A 24,075-nucleotide genomic window follows, 5' to 3' on the forward strand; every position below is an offset into this window, starting at 1 on the left:
AATGTAATCAAAGAGGAAAGTATAAAAACGTGCTGTAATGCTATAGCTAATCCTTGGTCCAGGGTGGGCTTTTATTTTGAAATACAGGATACCGGATGTTGTACACTTTACAGCTTGAAGTTCTTCCGCTTTCATTCACCCGCCAGCTACTTCAAAGCAAGCGAACTAACGAGTAAATGTTTGTTTTTACATTCGGGGTTTCCCTGATAAGTATTGATATCTAGCATTCATTTAATTGCCGTCATCATTTGACGGCAACAATGTTTCGTGGTTTTCACAATCCCGGAGAACTTCACCGGGGCCCTGCTCCCTTAGGCCACCCATCCCATGTACAGCCACCCGGTCCCAGCTACGGAGGGCCCTTTGGCCCGCCACCCCACGTTCCACTGCCTGGACACTTTCCTCCTGGATCTTGTCATCCTTTCTTACCTCCCGGATCGGGAAGTGAATACCTCCACAGGCCAATGAGGGAACATTATATCAATGTACGTAGCTAACGTTGTCAGCTAATGTGTTTCACAGCAAATCCATAGCTAGTCGATTTATTCTTTAGTTTGTTTTTTGATAAAATGTATTAATGCTTAAATAGGATACTGGTAGACATGGTGCACACAGCCAAAACACCATAATGTTAATGATTACAATGGTCAGTTATCTATTATGCTGATGTTTACATGTTGTTTGTACCTCAACCAGACTCCACACTGCAGCAGTTATTCCATTGACCGCAGCACAGTGATCAGTCTGGGTAGTCAACAGATTCTCCCACCAGACACACAGCATCTTCAGATGCCACAGTGGCCCACCAATCCTTTGGAATCATGCCAAAGAGACAAGAGGTGGGGAAATGTCAAGGTTCAAGAATTTTGTGATGCATAGCCTAGTTCACAACCTCTTTCAGCTATGACTGCTTGCAATGAACAGTAATTTAAACCGTTTTTACTTGTATTTCAGTGAGAACTTGACTGCTGGTGAAGAATTCCTCAGATGCCTTGCGGCTAATAAGCCAGTCCCTGACTTCCTCAAAGGAGTCAACCTGTTGGACGCAGGGAAGGTAGTCAAGGCACCAGGTGTACCAGAAGACCGGGGTTATGAGAGGCAGAGACTCCGGAGCAAATCTCGCAGTCCAGCGAAGGAAAGCAGGGGCAGGAGCAAGAGCCGAGCAAAGAGCCAGGTAAGAAGCAAGAGCCGGGCAAGAAGCAAGAGCTGTCCGCGCAGCAGAAGTCGTACCCGAGGGAAAAGCCGGGCAAGAAGCAGGAGTCGCAGTCGTGGAAAGAGCCAGGTCAGAAGCAAGAGCAAGGCTCGTAGTAGGAGCCGGAGCCGAGGGAAAAGTCGGGCAAGGAGCAAAAGCAGATCAAGGAGTAGGAGTCGCAGCTATGGAAAGAGCCGGGGCAGGTTGGACCATCATTCAGACCACAGGGACAAAAGGAGCCCCATTCGGAGCAGTAGCAGCAGGATCAGTAATCACTCCTCCGCACACAATGACCTGCTCGAGGGCCTGAAACGGGTTATGAACAGCAAGCAACTGGAGGACAGTATGCCTTCCATCAAGAATGCCATTCTCACAATACAGGTATGGTATGAGAAAGTCATGGGTTGTTATGGGGTATGTTTAGTTAATGATGTTCTACAAACATGGCGAGACCCATTTTTAAGTAATATTCTAATTCATATCTGCAGTGAAGACTAGACAATCTAACAAATGTAAAATCAAACCTCAAAACCCATTGATGTCTTTTATGTTTGTTCCATAGGCCAATAACTTTAGCAGAGATATCCAGAGCAACTGTCTTCCATGTGGACCAGTCTTGGCCAGCAGACAGGAATTTCTTCAAGCCTCAGATGGGCCTAAGCCAGTCAGCAGACAGGAGGAGACCGACAGCAATCTTCTCCCCCACGAGAGAGTGGGCTGTGACTTCTCCTGGCTGCAGGGCACCAGGGAGGTCTCACCTGTTCAGAAGCCGGAGGAGGTCGAGGATGAGGAGAACTTCCTCTATGGGAATGAGGATAACCAGTCAAAACAACGCCCTGCCACCCTGCCTTTTGCACAGTCCACATCCATTACCCAGCAGAGCGATGCAGAGATCTCCCCAGCAGGCCCACCCTACTATCAAAGCCAGCCTCTGTTCGGGAACCATGGTGAAGTCCAGGAGTTCAAGATGCCTCCTCAACCGGTCCAGTCTAGTGTGAGGCCTGAGCAGAGGGTGCAGCCTGTTCCTGCTCCTGATGTGAAGCCCACCCCCACTGTGAAGGAATGTGAGGAGTTCAAGGCCATGTTGAAGAACATTGGGCTGAATCTGGGCACATCAGAGATCAGTAAGATGATGGTCAAGCTGCAGCAACAGAAGGAGGGGAAGATGCCAGAGCAGAAGAGGGAGGAGAAAGTGCCATCACCAGCACCAGTGCTGCCTCTTCCTCTTGTAGTTGGGGCATCACAGGAGCCCAGACTGGCCTCGCCAGCACCCGGGGCAGCACTCGGGACAGCACCAATACGACAAGCATTGGAGTCATTACAGTTCATTATTAAAGGTTAGAGCAGTCATATATATATATATATATGGCTCAGTTGGTAGAGCATGGTGTTTGCAATGCCAGGGTTGTGGGTTCGATTCCCACACGGGGCCAGTACAATTTTTTATTTTTTAAAATATGAAATGTATGCATTCACTACTGTAAGTCGCTCTGGATAAGAGCGTCTGCTAAATGACTAAAATGTAAATGTATACACAGTGGGGCAAAAAAGTATTTAGTCAGCCACCAATTGTGCAAGTTCTCCCACTTAAAAAGATGAGGCCTGTAATTTTCATCATAGGTACACTTCAACTATGACAGACAAAATGAGGAAAAAAAATCCAGAAAAAATCACATTGTAGGATTTTTAATACGTTTATTTGCAAATTATGGTGGAAAATAAGTATTTGGTCAATAACAAAAGTTTATGTCAATACTTTGTTATATACCCTTTGTTGGCAATGACACAGGTCAAACGTTTTCTGTAAGTCTTCACAAGGTTTTCACACACTGTTGCTGGTATTTTGGCCCATTCCTCCATGCAGATCTCCTCTAGAGCAGTGATGTTTTGGGACTGTCGCTGGGCAACACGGACTTTCAACTCCCTCCAAAGATTTTCTATGGGGTTGAGATCTGGAGACTGGCTAGGCCACTCCAGGATCTTGAAATGCTTCTTACGAAGCCACTCCTTCATTGCCCGGGCGGTGTGTTTGGGATCATTGTCATGCTGAAAGACCCAGCCACATTTCATCTTCAATGCCCTTGCTGATGGAAGGTTTTCACTCAAAATCTGACCATACATGGCCCCATTCATTCTTTCCTTTACACGGATCAGTCGTCCTGGTCCCTTTGCAGAAAAACAGCCCCAAAGCATGATGTTTCCACCACCATGCTTCACAGTAGGTATGGTGTTCTTTGGATGCAACTCAGCATTCTTTGTCCTCCAAACACGACGAGTTGAGTTTTTACCAAAAAGTTATATTTTGGTTTCATCTGACCATATGACATTCTCCCAATCCTCTTCTGGATCATCCAAATGCTCTCTAGCAAACTTCAGAAGGGTCTGGACATGTACTGGCTTAAGCAGGGGGACACGTCTGGCACTGCAGGATTTGAGTCCCTGGCGGCGTAGTGTGTTACTGATGGTATGCTTTGTTACTTTGGTCCCAGCTCTCTGCAGGTCATTCACTAGGTCCCCCCGTGTGGTTCTGGGACTTTTGCTCACCGTTCTTGTGATCATTTTGACCCCACGGGGTGAGATATTGCGTGGAGCCCCAGATCGAGGGAGATTATCAGCGGTCTTGTATGTCTTCCATTTCCTAATAATTGCTCCCACAGTTGATTTCTTCAAACCAAGCTGCTTACCTATTGCAGATTCAATCTTCTCAGCCTGGTGCAGGTCTACAATTTTGTTTCTGGTGTCCTTTGACAGCTTTGGTCTTGGCCATAGTGGAGTTTGGAGTGTGACTGTTTGAGGTTGTGGACAGGTGTCTTTTATACTGATAACAAGTTCAAACAGGTGCCATTAATACAGGTAACGAGTGGAGGACAGAGGAGCCTCTTAAAGAAGAAGTTACAGGTTTGTGAGAGCCAGAAATCTTGCTTGTTTGTAGGTGACCAAATACTTATTTTCCACCATAATTTGCAAATAAATTCATAAAAAATCCTACAATGTGATTTTCTGGATTTCTTTTCTTATTTTGTCTGTCATAGTTGACGTGTACCTATGATGAAAATTACAGGCCTCTCTCATCTTTTTAAGTGGGAGAACTTGCACAATTGGTGGCTGACTAAATACTTTTTTGCCCCACTGTATATGCATACATACACAACCCATTCACTCTTGCAGGAAAAATGTTTATCTATACTGAACAAAAATATAAATGCAACAATTTCAATGATTTTACTCAGTTAAAGTTCATATAAGGAAATGTGTCAATTAAAATAAATTCATTACGCCCTAATCTATGGATTTCACATGACTGGCCAGGGGCGCAATCATGGCTGGGCCCGGGAGGGCATAGGCCCACCCACTTGGGAGCCAAGCCCACCCACTGGGGAGCCAGTCCCAGCCAATCAGAAAGTGTTTTTCCCCACAGAAGGGCTTTATTACAGACAGATATACTCCTCAGTTTCATCAGCTGTCTGGGTGGCTGGTCTCAGATGACCCCGCAGGTGAAGAAGCCGGATGTAGAGGTCCTGGATTGGTGTGGTTACATGTGGTCTGCGGTTGTGAGGCCCGTTGGCCCAAATTCTCTAAAGTGACATTGGAGGCAGCTTATGGCAGAGAAATTAACATTAAATTCTCTGGCAACAGCTCTGGTGGACATTCCTGCAGTCAGCATGCCAATTGCAAGCTCCCTCAAAACTTGACACATCTGTGGCATTGTGTTGTGTGACAAAACTGCACATTTTAGTGGCCTTTCATTGTCCCCAGCATCTGTGTAATGATCATGCTGTTTAATCAGCTTCTTGATATGCCACACCTGTCAGGTGGATGGATTATCTTGGCAAAGGAGAAATGCTCACTAACAGGGATGTAAACAAATGTATGCACCATTTTATTTTTATTTTAAGTAAGCATTTTGTGCATATAGAACATTTCTGGGATCTTTTATCTCAACTCATGAAACATGGGACCAACACTACATTTTTGTACAGTATATATTAATGATGCGACTAATTGCATTTATCTTCCTTTCTTTAGCAACAAGGGAGAAAAGGGCCAATAGTGATCCACATGATGGCAACCATTCCCAGAGGAATTCAGACAAACAGAAGGTCACATTTACTTGGCAGTGTCATTCCTATCGCACTCTTTTCTCTGAGACAAACCTCACTATTACTGATAATTACTCCTGATGTTTGTTGTTACAGCATGTTGTGATGTCTAAACTCGAAAACACTGCATTTTAACATTGTGATGAAATGGGACTTTCTAGAGCAAAGATGACGAGGAGAGTCAGAGGAGATCGAGACAGGACCAAATGAAAAGGAAAGACACTCTTGTGAAGGAACTGGAGGAATTGCTAAAGCAGGATGGTATACTATTGTTCATTATAGACCTGTCTTTCTACCCAGTCTTTCTCTATCTACATAATATAAATGACTGGTAGGCCGTCGTTGTAAATAAGAATTTGTTCCTAACTGACTTGCCTTGTTAAATATAAATAAATAAGCATTATTTTTGTTGCCGTCATTACTTGGTAATAGAATGACTCCTAAATGCCTGTTCATTCTTATATTATTCAGGGTCTACCTTTTTGATTCCGGTCATCGGGTTCTACTGTCAGAGGTGTGAGGAGTTCTTCGGAGACCTGACCACTGCTGAGGGCCATGCTGCAACCCACCGGCGGAATGAGCCTAGCATGGCAAGTACCTAGCTACATTCTCTCGCCCCACACAGTAACCCAACTGTATACACTGCGTTTACCAAAGAAACAGCGTAGTTACCATTGCATTGTTCAACCTAGGTCATCCCTCAGTATAAACTTTAGGTTTCTTTCCAGTCCACTTGTCTTCAGCATCAATAGAAAAGTCAAATTCCCCAAAAGATGTGGTATTATCATCCCAAACTGTATCAATAGAATTCTTAGCTACTTGTTCACCTCGTCTATAGCAGCAGCATGGAGACAGACGACCTGGAGAGGACAGAAGACACCCTAGCCATTACATCGGGCACCCCCTGGCTCCAGAGCGGAGGGACCAGAGAGACCCAAGAGATCAGAGGTATCGCAAACTAGACGAGGGCCCAAAGGGTTACAGGAACGACAGGGAGAAGATCTACGTGAAAGAGGAACGACCTGGAAGCCCCAGGATAAAGATGACGGTGGTCCGCGGGCACACCCCACCAGGTCTGCAGAAGGCCAGGGGGAGAGAGGAGGGGAGGGTGGATAAGGGCTCTTGTGCTGCTTCCTCTGGCCCTGCCAGTGGGAAATATGATAGGGTCAAACTGGAGGAGGTGGAGACCAAAGGAAAGCCCAACGTGGAAGTATGTGACAAAGATAAAGGAGAAAGCAGTTCTAGCAGTGATGACGAGAAAGACAAATCTCCTAAAGGCAACAAAAAGAAAAAGAAGGAGAAGAAGAAGGAGAAGAAGAAGAAGAAGAAGAAGAAGCAAAGGGGTTAGAAGTAATAGCTGCTGTACTGCATGTCCTGGTTTGATTGTACTGTATCTCTGGAGGACCTGGCCTTGGGTCATTGTTTGGCATCATTGCAGCTGTTTTCAGAAGTTGGTGCTTTTAACATTAGAAAGAAGCAGTGTTCCTCTGATTTGTTCTCTCCTTTTGGGGTTGTCTTTTTTTTCCAACAAACTGTGTTCCTCTGTTGTAGTGGATAACAGGACATTTTCATTGAATGCTGTTGGAGGACAGGACGTTCCAGGGTGCATATGCAGCATTTATGATGTCCAGAATCATTTTGCTGCCAGCTACTGATCCTATTGTTCAGACCTTTAGTTACTGTAGATGTGCATTAAATAACCCTCCTTATATTGGGCCATGTTTGTGTATATTTCACCCAGTACAACCTTGATTTAGTGCTTCAAGTACTATCAAATGTACTTTTGCCATTTAAAGGTCAACTGCCATTTGAAGCGTGTGCTGTCTTTCTTCCTAATGTTAAACCGTTGAGATGGAATTATTCTGTAATGAAGAAATTTTTATACATTGTCCTCTTATTTAGGTCTCAGCAATTGATGGCGCAAGGCTATTTGCAAGCGCACATGTGCTTGCCAAAGTCATTGGATCCTATCAGGATAGGAACAGTTGACATGTTTTTGTAAGGTGATCACTTTTTTTTTTTTGTCTGCTGTTGCTCACTCTCACTTCCTCTTTCTCACACACTAGGCATTTCCATTGATCCAGGTTTATTCGACAAAAGCAATGTCAGGGAAAAAAAATATTCTGCCGTGTAATAGAAACGGCAGATATAGGAGACATTTTAAAGCTCAACAACATTTTTATCCATTCGATAGGGTTCTATTTTTCTTTTGTTGAACTTTCTTTACTGCAACTAATGAGGGAAACTGTTTTCGAATAAATGTTGATTGTAAAATACTTTTGAAGGTACGCTGGGCATGTGATGTCATCACATAGCTATAGTCTCCACTCCTAAATGCCTACTGCTTGCAAAATAAGTTTTCTATTAAGCTAAATATGGAATTGTTTTAAGATGGTCATACCATGGATCATTTAGCAATTTGAATTTTATGACCCCTTTAGGTAATCAAAAATATTTAGTGATTTGATAAAATATTTCATTTCACCTCTATTACTCTAGCCCATAGAAACACATTGAATAACACAATAAATGTCATAAGACAGTCAGGGAATAAGGTTTTAAAGTGTCTGTCCTAGATATACGAAAGCTCAGGAAATAGTTTAGTTTAGAAAGTATTCATACCCCTTGATTTATTCCACATTTTGTTGTGCCTGAATTAAACAAAACTAAAAATAATTCTCACCCATCTACACACAATACCCCATAATGACAAAGTGAAAACATGTTTTTAGAAATGTGCAAATTTATTGAAAATTAAATATAGAAATGTCTCATTTACATACACTACCGTTCAAAAGTTTGGGGTCACTTAGAAATGTCCTTGTTTTTGAAAGAAAAGCAAAAAAAATTGTCCATTAAAATAACATCAAATTGATCAGAAATACAATGTAAAAATTGTTCATGTTGTAAATGACTATTGTAGCTGGAAACGGCAGATTTTTTATGAAATATCTACATAGGTGTACAGAGGCCCAGTATCAGCAGCCATCACACCTGTGTTCAAATGGCAAGACTCCGGGATGCTGGCCTTCTAGGCAGAGTTCCTCTGTCCAGTGTCTGTTATTTTGCCCATCTTAATCTTTTATTTTTATTTGCCAGTCTGAGATATGGATTTTTCCTTGCATTTCTACCTAGAAAGCCAGTATCCCCGAGTCGCCTCTTCACTGTTGACATTGAGACCGGTGTTTTGCGGGTACTATTTAATGAAGCTGCCAGTTGAGGACTTGTGAGGTGTCTGTTTCTCAAACTAGACACTAATGTACTTGTCCTCTTGCTCAGTTGTGCACCGGGGCCTCCCACTCCTCTTTCTATTCTGGTTAGAGACAGTTTGCGCTGTTCTGCGAAGGGAGTAGTACACAGCGTTGTACGAGATCTTCAGTTTCTTGGCAATTTCTCGCATGGAATAGCCTTCGTTTCTCAGAACAAGAATAGACTGACGAATTTCAGAAGAAAATACTTTGTTTCTGGCCATTTTGAGCCTGTAATCGAACCCACGAATGCTGATGATCCAGATACTCAACTAGTCTAAAGAAGGCCAGTTTTATTGCTTCTTTAATCAGAACAACTGTTTTCAGCTGTGCTAACATAATTGCAAAAGGGTTTTCTAATGATCAATTAGCCTTTTAAAATGATAAACTTGGATTAGCTAACAATGTGCCATTGGAACACAGGAGTGATTGTTGCTGATAATGGACCTCTGTATGCCTATGTAGATATTCCATTAAAAATCTGCTGTTTCCAGCTACAATAGTCATTTACAACATTAACAATGTCTACACTGTATTTCTGATCAATTTGATGTTATTTTAATGGACAAAAATTTTTGCTTTTCTTTTAAAAACAAGGACATTTCTAAGTGACCCTAAACGTTTGAACGGTGGTGCAAGTATTCACACCTCAGTCAAAAATATGTTTCTATTTAACCTTTATTTAATTAGGCAAGTCAATTAAGAACAAATTCTTATTTACAATGATGGCATAGCAAGAGGCAAAAGGCATCCTGCGGGGACGGGGCTGGGATTCAAATAGAAAATGTGGTACAAGAGACCTATGACAACAACATGTCAGTAACACATGACAACAACACGGTAGCAGCACATGGTAGCAACACAAACATAGTACAAACATTGTTAGTCACAGACAACAGGACAAAGGGCAAAAAGGTAGAGAACAATACATCACGTGTCCATAATTGAGTCTTTGAATGGAGAGATGGAGATAAAACTGTCCAGTTTGAGTGTTTTTTGCAGCTCGATCCAGTCGCTAGCTGCAGCGAACTGAATAGACGAGCGACCCAGGGATGTGTGTGCTTTGGGGACCTTTAACAGAATGTGACTGGCAGAACGGTTGTTGTATGTATCTCAGATAGGGGGGAGTTTTGTAAATAAGCGTCAACCATTTGGTCTTGAGTCAGGAATACAGAGATGGCCAGTTTAGAGTATAGAGTGCAGTGATGTGTCCTATAAGGAGCATTGGTGGCAAATCTGATGGCCGAATGGTAAAGAACATCTAGCACCCTTACCTGCCTTGAGAGCCTGCTGATCTATAAATTACGTCTTCGTAATCTAGCATGGGTAGGATGATCATCTGAATCAGGGTTAGTTTGGCAGCTGGGGTGAAAGATGAGCAATTACGATAGAGGAAACCAAGTCTAGATTTAACCTTAGCCTGTAACTTGGATATTTGCTGAGAGAAGGACACTGTACCGTTTAGCCATACTCCCAAGTACTTGTATGAGGAGACTACATTAAGCTCTAAACCCTCAGAGGTAGTAATCACACCAGTGGAGGGAGGGGCGGGGGGATTCTTCTTACCAAACCACATGACCTTTGTTTTGGAGGTGATCAGAACAAGGTTAGGCGGATGCATTGGATTTAGATGCAGCCCATACAAAAAAACAGATAGCTCTATCTTAAACCAAGGATTATGGATATACTGACAAGATACATGTCTCTCCGCCCTAACAATGGGAGTTCTTGTACAGTCGTGGCCAAAACTTTTGAGAATGACACAAATATACATTTTCTGCTGCCTCAGTTTGTATGATGGCAATTTGCATATACTCCAGAATGTTATGAAGAGTGATCAGGCAGGGCTGAAATACAGTGGAAATGTTTTTGGGGGATTCAGTTTATTTGCATGTCAAAGAGGGACTTTGCAATTAATTGCTGACATCATGTCAGTGATTATCTCGTTAACACAGGTGTGAGTGTTGACGAGGACAGGGCTGGATATCACTCCGTCATGCTGATTGTGTTCGAATAACAGACTGGAAGCTTCAAAAGGAGGGTGGTGCTTGGAATCATTGTTCTTCCTCTGTCAACCATTGTTACCTGCAAGGAAACATGTGCCGTCATCATTGCATTGCACAAAAAGGGCTTCACAGGCAAGGATATTGTTGCCAGTAAGATTGCACCTAAATCAACCATTTATTGGATCATCAAGAACTTCAAGGAGAGCGGTTCAATTGTTGTGAAGAAGGCTTCAGGGCGCCCAAAAAAGTCCAGCAAGAGCCAGGACCGTCTCCTAAAGTTGATTCAGCTGCGGGATCGGGGCACCACCAGTACAGAGCTTGCTCAGGAATGGCAGCAGGCAGGTGTGAGTGCATCTGCACGCACAGTGAGGTGAAGACTTTTGGAGGATGACCTGGTGTCAAGAAGGGCAGCAAAGAAGCCACTTCTCTCCAGGAAAAACATCAGGGACAGACTGATATTCTGCAAAAGGTACAGGGATTTTACTGCTGAGTACTGGGGTAAAGTCATTTTCTCTGATGAATCCCCTTTCCGATTGTTTGGGGCATCCGGAAAAAAGCTTGTCCGGAGAAGACAAGGTGAGCACTACCATCAGTCCTGTGTCATGCCAACAGTAAAGTATCCTGAGACCATTCATGTGTGGGGTTGCTTCTCAGCCAAGGGAGTGGGCTCACTCACAATTTTGCCCAAGAACACAGCCATGAATAAAGAATGGTTCCAACACATCCTCCGAGAACAACTTCTCCCAACCATCCAGGAACAGTTTGGTGACAGTTTTGGGTCCATGGCCAGGAAACTCCCCAGACCTTAATCCCATTGAGAACTTGTGGTCAATCCTCAAGAGGCGGGTGGACAAACAAAAACCCACAAATTCTGACAAACTCCAAGCATTGATTATGCAAGAATGGGCTGCCATCAGTCAGGATATGGCCCAGAAGTTAATTGACAGCATGCCAGGGCGATTGCAGAGGTTTTGAAAAAGAAGGGTCAACACTGCAAATATTGACTCTTTGCATCAACTTCATGTATTTGTCAATAAAAGCCTTTGACACATATGAAATGCTTGTAATTATACTTCAGTACGCCATAGTAACATCAGACAAAAATATCTAAAGACACTGAAGCAGCAAACTTTGTGAAAATTAATATTTGTGTCATTGTCAAAACTTTTGGCCACGACTGTACACAAAGCGGCACGTCGGGCTGTCTAGCTCCCGGCTATCCTTTCTTTAGATTGGCGGATACATCTCATTATTGTAATCCTTTTTTGGTTGTTGACGACAACTGTCTGTATTCAATGGAGAGAGATGCTATGCTACTAGACTCATACCATGAATATGAATAGCCGTCTCAAGACAACTCCGATATAAAGTGTTTTTTCTCAAAGTTGGCGGGATGTCACGTGTCCTACTTATATCAGTACTCTCATAACTTAAGCATTCCGAAACTTCTATTCGATCAAATAAACCTCACGTAGCAAATAAACCACAAATGTATGTTGACCAAATTCAAACACTCATTGACCTCCATACAAATACTGTTTGCTTGGTGGGCGAAACAACAACAAAAAACACCTGCTGGAGGAAGACAGATTTTCAGACGAGTTGGGCGTCTCTTCCTCTGCTTAAACTGATTTTCTTTGTTTTTAATGTTCATTAGATTAATGCACGGGTGAGTCAATAGACTCATAAGGGTTAACTATTTTGTGTCGATAAAAACAGCTGGATGTAATGGCGTCACACCTAAAAAATATATATTTTCGCATAAACCTACAGTCAAATAAAAATGTTGTGTTTGAAGTGTTTCCATTACTCATTAAGGCAAATTGCACATTCATAAATTGATGACAGTCTGTATGCCCTCCCACCTATCTTTTTCATGTCTCAGGTAGCCTGTAAAAGTCAACATGAATAGAATGCAATAATTTACTAAGATTTGCCAGATTCAAATAATTCTCATGTGCCAATGTATTGCCATGGTCTGTGCCATGGTGAAACTTGCACTCCTGTAGATCTGAAATAATTGGATGGTGAAACTTGCAGTGGTGTGTTTTCATGGATGCCAAGGGAAGCCAGGCTTCCCCTCCAAATGTACCAATAAAAAATACAAATCTCTGGGTTTCATAGTTTTCCTTCAATTCCCAAGAGGCTGAATGTATCTCACCGAAGAATGCATCCGAGCGAGCGAAACAGCACCCCTCTGTCTCTGTATGTGTAGCCCATCTATCTGATGCTTTTTGGTCAAAAAGAATATATTGTTGCCGCCCGTAGCATTTGACCTCCCTTGATAAAAAAATGATACATTAATAGCCAATCAGCGTTGCTCTAAACTGAGTGAGCTCAACTGAATGGTCCTGGCGCATCCAAAAAAGTGTCAAGGGAAGACAGTTTGGATTTGGCTTCACACCAAAAAGTAAAATTGTTGCTTCTAGTAGTAGTATTGTCCTCCGGTGACTAGCTAGCTAGCTAAAATTGTCCCTTTCCTAAATTAGTCATCAACGGAGACAGGGATTTGGACTTGTGGTTTTATTTAATTCTCTATAGTGGCCAATGATTATAATGGCGATTCTGATCCAACCGTAAATTCATACATTGTGCCTCTGGCCTGAGAGGATGGAAGTTCAATATGTATCTAGATGTAGAAGGCTAATGTTAACTAGCGGGCTAATCGTTGCCCATGAAAGGAAGTTAGGCTAGTGAGCAAGCATTTTAGCCAAGTAGCCTAGGACAACAAAAACTAAAAGCTTGTATTTCGGCAACATGAAAGAGAGGGTGGCATTGGCGTTTCTCTCCAAGTAGGTTGAGTCAACATGTTATTAATATTTATGCACAAACACACACACACATAGAAATCCGTACCATGCTGTGGCAATTTTAGCATGTAAATCTTGGTGGTGCTATCTCCCCCTTTTTTTGTTGTTGACACATGCCAGCTATGACACTACACAACATAATACTAAACAATACATTAATTGGACTATAATGGTGACAAACGATGCCCACAAACTGTTAGGGCCTACATAAAGCTGTACCAACAGCAGAGCTTTCCTTCAGCACCATAGAGTGAATCCTTACCACCGCTACACCTTGCTATCAGCGGAGCCTTGTCTGGCAGAAAAACAGTTAATTCAGCCTCATTTACTGCCTTTTTAAAAAAACATAGCTTACAGTATTCTCCCGGTACACCAAGTCAGAACTGTAGGATAAATAAAGGGGGCATATAAGCAGACAATATTCGCTGATTACATTTCTCTCAAGACAACTGGGAACACGAAAAAAAAACTATGTTGAATCATGACGTCAGTGATTTCATGTCGGAGCTCTAGAAAGAGGCATGAGTACCCGAGTTGGAATTCCGAGTTGGATGACCTTCAAAACGTAATTTTTCCAGTCAGAGCTCGTTTTTTCAGAGTTCCCAGTTGTCTTGAACACTGAAGTCTGAGATATCCCACTTCCTGAGTTTCCAGTTGTTTTGAAAGTGGCAAACATCATGCTGGATTGACAGCATGGCCAATGTATTCAACCTTTTCTAGCCCATGGCATGTGAATGTTTATCATTTTAAGCTTGGAAAAGAGACCCATAAACCCAGACTTGGACCACACACCCACTCCACTGAATTGCAGGCTAGTGAGTGCTTTGCAACGCTTGCGGTTAGCCGCAGATTCCTTCCAAACCACTCATTGTTGAATTTGCGATTTCCAACTTGTTGTGTAATGTTTATGTCCAATGCTATTGTTAAAAAAGAGGATAGTCTTCAATTTGGAACAGTGCTAAGGTTGTCTATCAACTGTAAAAATGTAGCGCAACAGGACCAGTTACAACTGAAGTATCTGCTCATCAATGAATTCGAGAAAAATCCATTTGTTTTTTTAACACAGCAGCCGTATATCATCAGGTAGGCCTTATGCACTTGTAACCTTTTTTTCATTCGGGAAACTATCATTTTCTAATTTATTCTATTTTATTCCATGATATTGTTGTTAAAAAATGTATTTGTGTTGACTGTGATTAGGGCATGGGAATACAAGAGCATCTACTAGGCTAAGTAAATAAACTAGGTATGCATAGCTCACCACATGATCTTCAAACCAAACACTGGCCAAACTCGTGTTTCTAAAATTGAATTCAAAAGCACTGTATAGCCTAATAAGGCAAATTTCATTTCATTATGAAATTATGAAATTATTTTTTAAATGTCATTTTATACAGCCTAAATGTAATGTTGATGTGTTGTTGAAATACTGAGCGCTCCTGCCAGCCTGTAACTTGTCACAAAACTTCACAATTGATTTCTTAAATTGCAGGCTATAGCATTGAAATAATACTAATATAGTCTAAATAATAGATTTTAGCTTACTTGGCTTACTCATGACTGATTTAGAGTTAGTATGTTGTTTAATAGCCTGGTGAAATGTTGAACGTCATAGTGACAGAATCACACATTACTTTCCAAACATTATTTGTGTCCTCGGCTATAGAAGGTGGTAGCGCAGCCTCTGAATGTCTTAGTGACAAAACCAAAGATATACCATATGCATCGGAGTTACATATTTCCCCGGCAATTCCAAGCTTCTTTCTAGCATAAAGCATTGCGGTCAAAAGCGTCGTTATAGATATCTTTATATAATCAGGTCCATTAGATTTTCTTTCAAAATCTTAAGCTAACAAGGGGTAGGCCTATGCTTTTAGTCATTTTCTTTAACACAAGCCACAATTAACTAATCTACCACCTCAATTCGAGCCCTGTTATTATTTTTATATATATATATATATTTTTTTTTACTTAACATACCAAGCCCTTCACTGACACTAAGATATTTAAGGAGTGCATGGTGACTGGATAGGCTGACAAAATCTATGGATAGTAGACTATAATTTTTACTATAAAGTCAAATAGGTGGGACTAGCTCTTATTTCTTGAAAAGGAAGAAATATGCTCCAACACAAAGCCCTCTTGTTGTCGGTAGCCTCAAGTCAAATTAAAATAAACTGTTTAAATGAATTAGACCTTCTCGAATTAGCCTACTTTCAGCACCCATGCGCTGTCCATCTCCGTGGCCGCCGCGTCATAATAAGTTAGGTTATGTAAACTTCTCGAATATGATTTATTGTGAGGTCAATAACTCTGATAAATAGCTTCATTATGGGCAACAAAATATATTGTTTTTATTGAAATCAATTAAAGCAGAAGCAAGCTTAACTCCGGTCTTCCTCCTCATCTTCACGCTCTCCCTCTCAAACTGAACATGACATCATTAGGCGCGCACCGATATTGCATTTTGTTTTTACAAATATTTAGATTTTTTCAGAAGAAGCCTTTGACTTGCCTCCTGAAGTTCCACTGTACACAGAACAGCCATTGGTTAGACAAAAAAAAGGGTTTACATCATCAAGAACAGGGCAGGCCAAGGCCCATGATAGCCTATCAATTGATGTGTGTAATGCAGTGTAGCCTAGTTTAATATGCACCAGTGGTTCCCAAACTAGGGGTCGTGACCACATGTGGGGTCGCTTGACATGAAAATGGGCTGGTACAAAAAATGTTTTTATTATAATAGTCTTTGTCTCTCAAAATCATTGTAATGTGGTTAGCCTTAAAATCTAAATGAAAATTTACTAAAAGTTAAAACTCAAACAGAGAGCGCCATTAGATCATGGGGAGAAAAACACTTGACCATTGCACTTGAATCATTCCCACGGTGAATGGAAGCCCACTATGCTATGAAACCACACACTATTGCAGAGACTGATATTACCATCCGGAATTGATATGGTTAAAACAATGTGTGATGAGGCAGAGGCACAGGAACTCACTTCAATACCTTTGTCAGATAACACTGTGAAACTAAGAATTGATGTTATAGCTAGAAATCAAGAGGAAACGTTAGCGGTGAGGGCCGAGAAGCCCCTACATTTACTTATTTATTTTTTTCGCTACATGTCGGGGGATGCTATTTACGAGGAAATAAACTCAGCAAAAAAAGAAACGTCCCTTTTTCAGGACCCTGTCTTTCAAAGATAATTCGTAAAAATCCAAATAACTTCCCAGATCTTCATTGTAAAGGGTTTAAACACTGTTTCCCATGCTTGTTCAATGAACCATAAACAATTAATGAACATGCACCTGTGGAACGGTTGTTAAGACACTAACAGCTTACAGATGGTAGGTATTTAAGGTCACAGTTATGAAAACCTAGGACACTAAAGAGGCCTTTCTACTGACTCTGAAAAACACCAAAAGAAAGATGCCCAGGGTCACTGCTCATCTGCATGCTGCAAGGAGGCATGAGGACTGCAGATGTGGCCAGGGCAATAAATTGCTATGTCCGTACTGTGTGACGCCTAAGACAGCGCTACAGGGAGACAGGACGGACAGCTGATCGTCCTCGCAGTGGCAGACCACGTGTAACAACACCTGCACAGGATCGGTACATCCGAACATCACACATGCAGGACAGGTACAGGATGGCAACAACAACTGCCCGAGTTACACCAGGAGCGCACAATCCCTCCATTAGTGCCCAGACTGTCCACAATAGGCTGAGAGAGGCTGGACTGAGGGCTTGTGGGCCTGTTGTAAGGCAGGTCCTCACCAGACATCACCGGCAACAACGTCGCCTATGGGCACAAACCCATCGTCGCTGGACCAGACAGGACTGGCAAAAAGTGCTCTTCACTGACGAGTCGCGGTTTTGTCTCACCAGGGGTGATGGTCGAATTCGCATTTATCGTTGAAGGAATGAGCGTTACACCAAGGCCTGTACTCTGTAGCGGGATCAGTTTGGAGGTGGAGGGTCCATCATGCTCTGGGGCGGTGTGTCACAGCTTCATCGGACTGAGCTTGTTGTCATTGCAGGCAATCTCAACACTGTGCGTTACAGGGAAGACATCCTCCTCCCTCATGTGGTACCCTTCCTACAGGCTCATCCTGACATGACCCTCCAGCATAACAATGCCACCAGCCATACTGCTCGTTCTGTGCTTGATTTCCTGCAAGACAGGAATTTCAGTGTTCTGCCATGGCCAGCGAAGAGCCCGGATCTCAATTCTATTGAGCACGTCTGGGACCTGTTGGATCGGAGGGTGAGGGCTAGGGCCATTCCCTCCAGAAATGTCCGGAACTTGCAGGTGACTTGGTGGAAGAGTGGGGTAACATCTCACAGCAAGAACTGGCAAATCTGGTGCAGTCCATGAGAAAGAGATGCACTGCAGTACTTAATGCAGCTGGTGGCCACACCAGATACTGTTACTTTTGACCCCCCCCTCCCCTTTGTTCAGGGACACATTATTCCATTTCTGTTAGTCACATGTCTGTGGAACTTGTTCAGTTTATGTCTCAGTTGTTGAATCTTATGTTCATACAAATATTTACACGTTAAGTTTGCTGAAAATAAACGCAGTTGACAGTGAGAGGACGTCTTTTTTTTGCTGAGTTTATTTATTGTTCTGTCTCACAGCGGATGTTCAGTGTGCTGCGTGGCTATATTGACGAAAAACAGATTCCATGGATCGAATGGGGCTCCTATCTATGGCGGGATGGCGGACAGGCCTCAGTAATCGGCTAAAGAGCTGAGCGCAGAACTCAGAGATATGCAGCAGGTAACTTCGATTGTAAACTACATCACGCACACCTGTTTGCAAAACTATGTGGAGATATGGGATCAGAGCATGGCAATGTTTGATGTGACAGGAGAGATGAGGTACACACTGTCGACCACACCCCGCTTCTTCCATTTAAGAATGATGAAGGTCACTGTGTTCTTGGGGACCTTCAATGCTGCAGAATATTTTTGGTACCCTTCCCCAGATCTGTGTCACGACACAATCCTGTCTCAGAGCTATACAGACAATTCCTTTGACCTAATGGCTTGGTTTTTGCTCTGAAATACACCGCTAACTGTGGGACCTTATATAGAAAGGTGTGTGCCTTTCCAAATCATGTCCAATCAATTGAATTTCCCACAGGGGGACTCCAATCAAGTTGTAGAAACATCTCGAGGATGATCAATGGAAACAGGATGCACCTGAGCTCAATTTCGAGTCTCATAGCAAAGGTGCTTAACACTTATGTAAATAGTTATTTCTCATAATGGGGTATTATGTGTAGATTGCTGAGAAAAAGTTATTTCAATTCATTTTAGAATAAAAACGTAACAAAATTTGGAAAAAGTCAAGGGGTCAGAATACTTTCCGAAGGCACTGTATAAATGTGAAGAAATAATAGTTTAGCAACATTTTAAGCTAAATGTTCTGCTCTGTTGCATGAGCCTTAATGCTTTTTTAAATGTTTTCTGCGTTTAGCCTATAGGCCTACTGGTTGTAATTTGGGATTCATCATCCCACAACTGACCCAGAGTCACTAATGTGATGATTAGATTGGATAGTCATAATTTAGGCTAATATTACTTATTCACTGTTAGCAAATAAGACCGTTCAATGCAGCGCTTAGTGGCGTGGAGTAGGTCTAGGCTATAGGAAAATGTTGACCTTTCTTAAACTCATTTCATGCTAAAAAAAATTATGACGGGAGACAATAGCAGAATCTTTTTTAATAAGACAAAAATTATAGGATAACCTACTTTGCACGTACGAAAAGGGGAGACACAAATACAATATGACATCCATCTAACCAGGAGGAAGAAATGTATTGTCCAAAAACTAACAAAAGTGGCACTGACCCAATGATAAAGACAGTGAATATGCACACTCACTGCGGATATGGCCGATGTTCTCCACCTTAACACTATCAACAAGGCAAGTTCTACAGGCCCTAGTTTTGTCACACCTGGACTACTGTTCAGTCATGTGGTCAGGTGCCACAAAGAGGGACTTAAGAAAATTGTAATTGGCTCAGAACAGGGCAGCACAGCTGGCCCTTAGATGTACACAGAGAGATAACATTAAAAATATGCATGTCAATCTCTCCTGGCTCAAAGTGGAGGAGAGATTGACTTCATCACTACTTGTATTTATGAGGGGTATTGACATGTTGAATGCACCGAGCGGTCTGTTTGAACTATTGGGACACCTATGCCCCACAAGGTCTCTTCACAGTCCCCAAGTCCAGAACAGATTATGGGAGGTGCACAGCACTACATAGAGCCATGACTACATGGAACTCTATTCAACATCAAGTAACTGACGCAAGCAGTAACATTTTATTTTAAAAAAACCATACACCTTATGGAACAGAGGGGACTGTGAAGCAGCCCAATGGATCAGCTTGCCCAAAGCATCCTAACACAGGAGGCATAAAATGAACAGACCAGAGGCAGTGGTTGTGGTTCCTTTTCTATCGTTTACTAAAACACGTCTTCTTTCACACCACAAAATAACTCCAGTACAGGGAACGTCCTACGCTGAAACACCAGCGTAACAAAACAAAGAAACAAACTAAGCCGTTGACCAAAAGGCAGTGGCCAAAAAGGGAAAGCAAAACAACAAACGGCTACTCCGGTCTTAGACTACAGTCTACCCATGACAGTTACAGGAGGAACACTTCTCTCTCCCTAAAGCCTGCCTTGGTTAACAGAGAGACAAAGTGCCCAGTCACATAAGCTTTCTCTGAGGTAGGAAAAACTGACATCCTCACAGGTCCCCGTCTCTACTCCCAATCCTCCGCCAGCTCGTCTCTTGGCACATCTAAAAAGAGGAAGACACAAAGCAATTAGTGGGCCCAGCTGTATGCTAATTCGCTTTACACTGAGTACCATTCCCCAAAGGAGGGTGCTGTCGTGTTGTCTTCTTCCAGGTGGGCACTGAACTCTCACAATTACGCACTGTACACACACGTACACATGGATTTTGTATTGTAGATATGTGGTAGTGATGGAGCAGGGAACTGAGGGCACACAGTGTGTTGTGAAATCTGTGACTGTATTGTAATGTTTTAAAAATTGTATAACTGCCTTCATTTTGCTGGACGAGTAGTTGTTGCCTTGGCAGCAGCTAATGGGGATCCATAATAAATACAAGTACAAATACTAGCGCTAATAAGATGGGCTACTTTTCGTTCAATAAAGTTGAGAATTTATTTTATTGATGTCACGGGTGTCGTAGGGATTTGACCAAAACGCAGCAGGAACATGTAAACTCATCTTCTTATTTTATTAAAGAAGGAAAACAAAAGAAACACGTATACAAAAACAACAAACAACACTAAACAGTCCCGTCAGGTGCACGAACACAAAACAGGAAACAACTACCCACAAATCCCATAGAAAAAACACCCATCTTAAATAGGACCTTCAATTAGAAGCAACGAGGAGCAGCTGCTTCCAATTGAAGGTCAACCCAATAAACACCACATAGAAATAGACATACTAGAACTAACATAGAAATAGACTAACAAGAACATAGCCCAACAAACCCCGAAACACTCTAAACAAACACCCCCTGCCACGCCCTGACCAAACTATAATAACAAACAACCGCTTTCACTGGTCAGGACGTGACAATTGAAAGACAGATTGGAGTCTTTTCATTGTCTTTTATTTACAGCAATAGCCATTTTGCTTTCCAAACTGTTTTCCCGTGATTGTATTTTTAAATATTGCGTTATGCCTGGCTGGGTCTCTCTGCTTTTCACTCACAGTCGCAACTCAACATGAATCTATTTGGTATTTTCTGCTCACTCTGCCCAAACTGTAAGCCCTTCCAACTGTAGGCTATGTGATTTAAACAATCCATAGCTTATTTTTTTTAATTAGCTAATTATCCTCTGTGGCCAAATCATGCTTTCTGGTGAAGTAGCCTATTTTGAATTATTATATTTATTTCTGTATAGACAGGAGAAAGCTATTTAGGCTATATACAGTAATTTTGGCAAATTACTTTAGGGAAAGCTTCCCTTGGCCTTAAGCACGTGCCACCTATTGTTTTTGCCTCGTTGAAAATGTCGATAGGACAGTGTCTGAGACACTTTTGCCAGCTGCCACTGATTCCATCATAAATAGTTGTTTGTGTTTTATAATTAGGTTCTGAATTTCTTCGACAAGTTGATGGGACAACTGTCCCCTGGGCCATTCCTCCAGTCTCTTGAAAGCAGAATCAGTAGGAACTTGACAGCTGGCTTCTTATGCTGAGAAACAACCCCCCCCCCCCCCCCCCAGCATTCTCTGTAGACGCTTAAAAATAGTTTGTGCTACAGACCAAATCTTAATCTCCGACACAACAATAGTTTGTGAGTCTGTGCATGACGTCGGTGAATCTTTTGAACCCTGGAGAAGCAGAGTGACTGTAGGCCTTAAAGTACCAGAGGACTCTGTGGCCTGAAACATTCTTTTCACACCATCCACTATGGTTCAAACAATATTAAAGGCTGTTGTGTCTGTACTCATAGAGGAAGTGGTGGGGGTACCCCGCAAAATATGAAAATCAGATTGTCTGCCTCTGACCCCACTAGTTGAGAAAATGTTTATTGACTTGATGAGGACTTCGTCCCACTCGTTGAATGGCTTTCCTCTGAAAGTCCTCATTCGAAATCGCACCAATAACTGAATTTGAGGAATCACAGAAAGTCTGTAAAGAGGAGGACCTAGATGCAGATATATTCTTTAGCCAGACCATGATACACTACACAGCCAAAAGTATGTGGACACCCCTTCAAATTAGTGGATTTTGCTATTTCAGCCACACTCGTTGGTGACAGGTGTATAAAATCAAGCACACAGCATATAAATCGTCTGTCCTTGATTGCAACACTGAGTTCCAAACTGGAACACTTGAGTTCCAAACTGGCTCTGGAAGCAACATCAGCAAAATTACTGTTCTTCGAGAACTTCATGAAATGGGTTTCCATGGCCGAGCAGCCACACACAAGCCTAAGATCACCATGCACAATGCCAAGCATCGACTGGAGTGGTGTAAAGCTTGCCGCCATTGGACTCTGGAGTGTGGAAACTCGTTCTCTGGAGTGGTGAATCACGCTTCACTATCTGGCAGTCCGACGGACGAATCTGGGTTTGGCGAATGCCAGGAGAAAGCTACCTTACCGAATGCATAGTGCCAACTGTAAAGTTTGGTGGAGGAGGGATAATGGTTTGGGCTAGGCCTCTTAGTTCCAGTGAAGCGAAATCTTAACGCTACAGCATACAATTAAATTATTGACGATTATGTCCTTACAACTTTGTGGCAACAGTTTGGGAAAGACCCTTTCCTGTTTCAGCATGACAATGAACCCCGTGCACAAAGTGAAGTCCATACAGAATGGTTTGTCAAGATCGGTGTAGAAGAACTTGACTGTCCTGCACAGATCCCTGATCATAACCCCATCGAACACCTTTGGGATGAATTGGAACGCCGACTGCGAGCAAGGCCTAATCTCCCAACATCAGTGCCCGACCTCACTAATGCTCTTGTGGCTGAATGGAAACAAGTCCCTGCAGCAATGTTCCAACATCTAGTGGAAAGCCTTACCAGAAGAGTGGAGGCTGTTATGGCAGCAAAGGGAGCAAAGGGAGCAACCAACTCTATATTAATTCCCATGATTTTGGAATGAGATGTTCGACGAGCAGGTGTCCACATACCTTTGGTCATGTTGTGTATAATCCACAAATTCAGCTGCTACTAGCTACTCCTGAGATGTCCTCTTCCCAGCAGAGGATGACCATCCTTCTTCCTTCGACACTTCTGACTTATGATGTAAGAGTAGAATCTGGCTGATGACCGCTTTGGTGCTATTCTCAATAAACGGACTCATCACAGGGCCTGTAATAGCCATCATTGGTTTGGAACTCTCACTTTGACCTCTACAACACCAGAGCAGCTGTAGCATGGGCTCACCGCCTGTAGCATAGGCTCACTTTTACTGGAGCCAGGAGAGCTTCGGATCAAAACAGGAGCACCCATGGTTGCACCTCGCTCTGAAGGCTCTTCTGCTTGGCATGTGGCTTGACCTCTGTCTGTGAGATGTAAAAGTTGTGCATCTTATCCTGTAATCTTTGCTTGATTCTGAGCGCAACGGGTAAAGACTGTGCCTTTGTTGCGGAATGCTCTGCGGACTGTACAATACATTTCGTATCGGTGACAAATGTCTCTACTGTGTCAGTGGCTTCAGATTCCACATTCAGGGAAATGGTGAAAGACAGTTGCTCTGAGGTGAGAGAGGATATTGATGTGGGTAACCTGGTGGCAGATGTAAGTAGCACATCAGTCACAGCCTCAGTGTCCTGGGACTTGGAAGTCTTCGCTGGAAATCCTCTCGATAGTTGCAATTATACTTGTAGAGGTCGCACTGTTGGTACTCCGCTTTGCAGGGGAGAGTTGCGGAGAAGTTTCCGAAGAATCGAGATCGAAAATGCATCCAGATTTGTTAACATGCCATCCACGAACAGACAAGCTGCAAGGGACTCGTCAGAAGACCTCGTACCAATATAGGTTGAGGACTCCACTTTTGTCATTTCGGCCTTAAAAGTGGTCAGGATCTCATCAATGACCTCCTTGGTACTGGTGTCGCGGTTGATTTGGCTTACCTGAGTCACTGGGACCTGTATGGAGGGCCTCAAGTTCCCCAGAGCAGACCTCCTGTAGG

At 42.7% G+C, this 24,075-nt stretch overlaps 1 protein-coding gene across 1 annotated transcript; it reads left to right on the top strand.

Moving 5' to 3' along the window:
* The first annotated feature begins 97 nt into the window (after window positions 1-97).
* si:ch211-195b21.5 (uncharacterized) lies at window positions 98-7,105 on the top strand. Its single transcript, XM_014154527.3, has 8 exons — window positions 98-485; window positions 697-839; window positions 955-1,573; window positions 1,755-2,529; window positions 5,219-5,292; window positions 5,454-5,553; window positions 5,764-5,882; window positions 6,131-7,105. The coding sequence occupies exons 1-8, from the start codon at window positions 261-263 to the stop codon at window positions 6,638-6,640; spliced, it is 2,565 nt and encodes an 854-aa protein (XP_014010002.2). The 5' UTR covers window positions 98-260; the 3' UTR covers window positions 6,641-7,105.
* The last annotated feature ends 16,970 nt before the right edge of the window (window positions 7,106-24,075 follow it).

Source organism: Salmo salar, chromosome 18, assembly GCF_965601325.2.
Source record: "Salmo salar chromosome 18, fSalSal1, whole genome shotgun sequence".
Taxonomy (NCBI): Eukaryota; Metazoa; Chordata; class Actinopteri; order Salmoniformes; family Salmonidae; genus Salmo; species Salmo salar.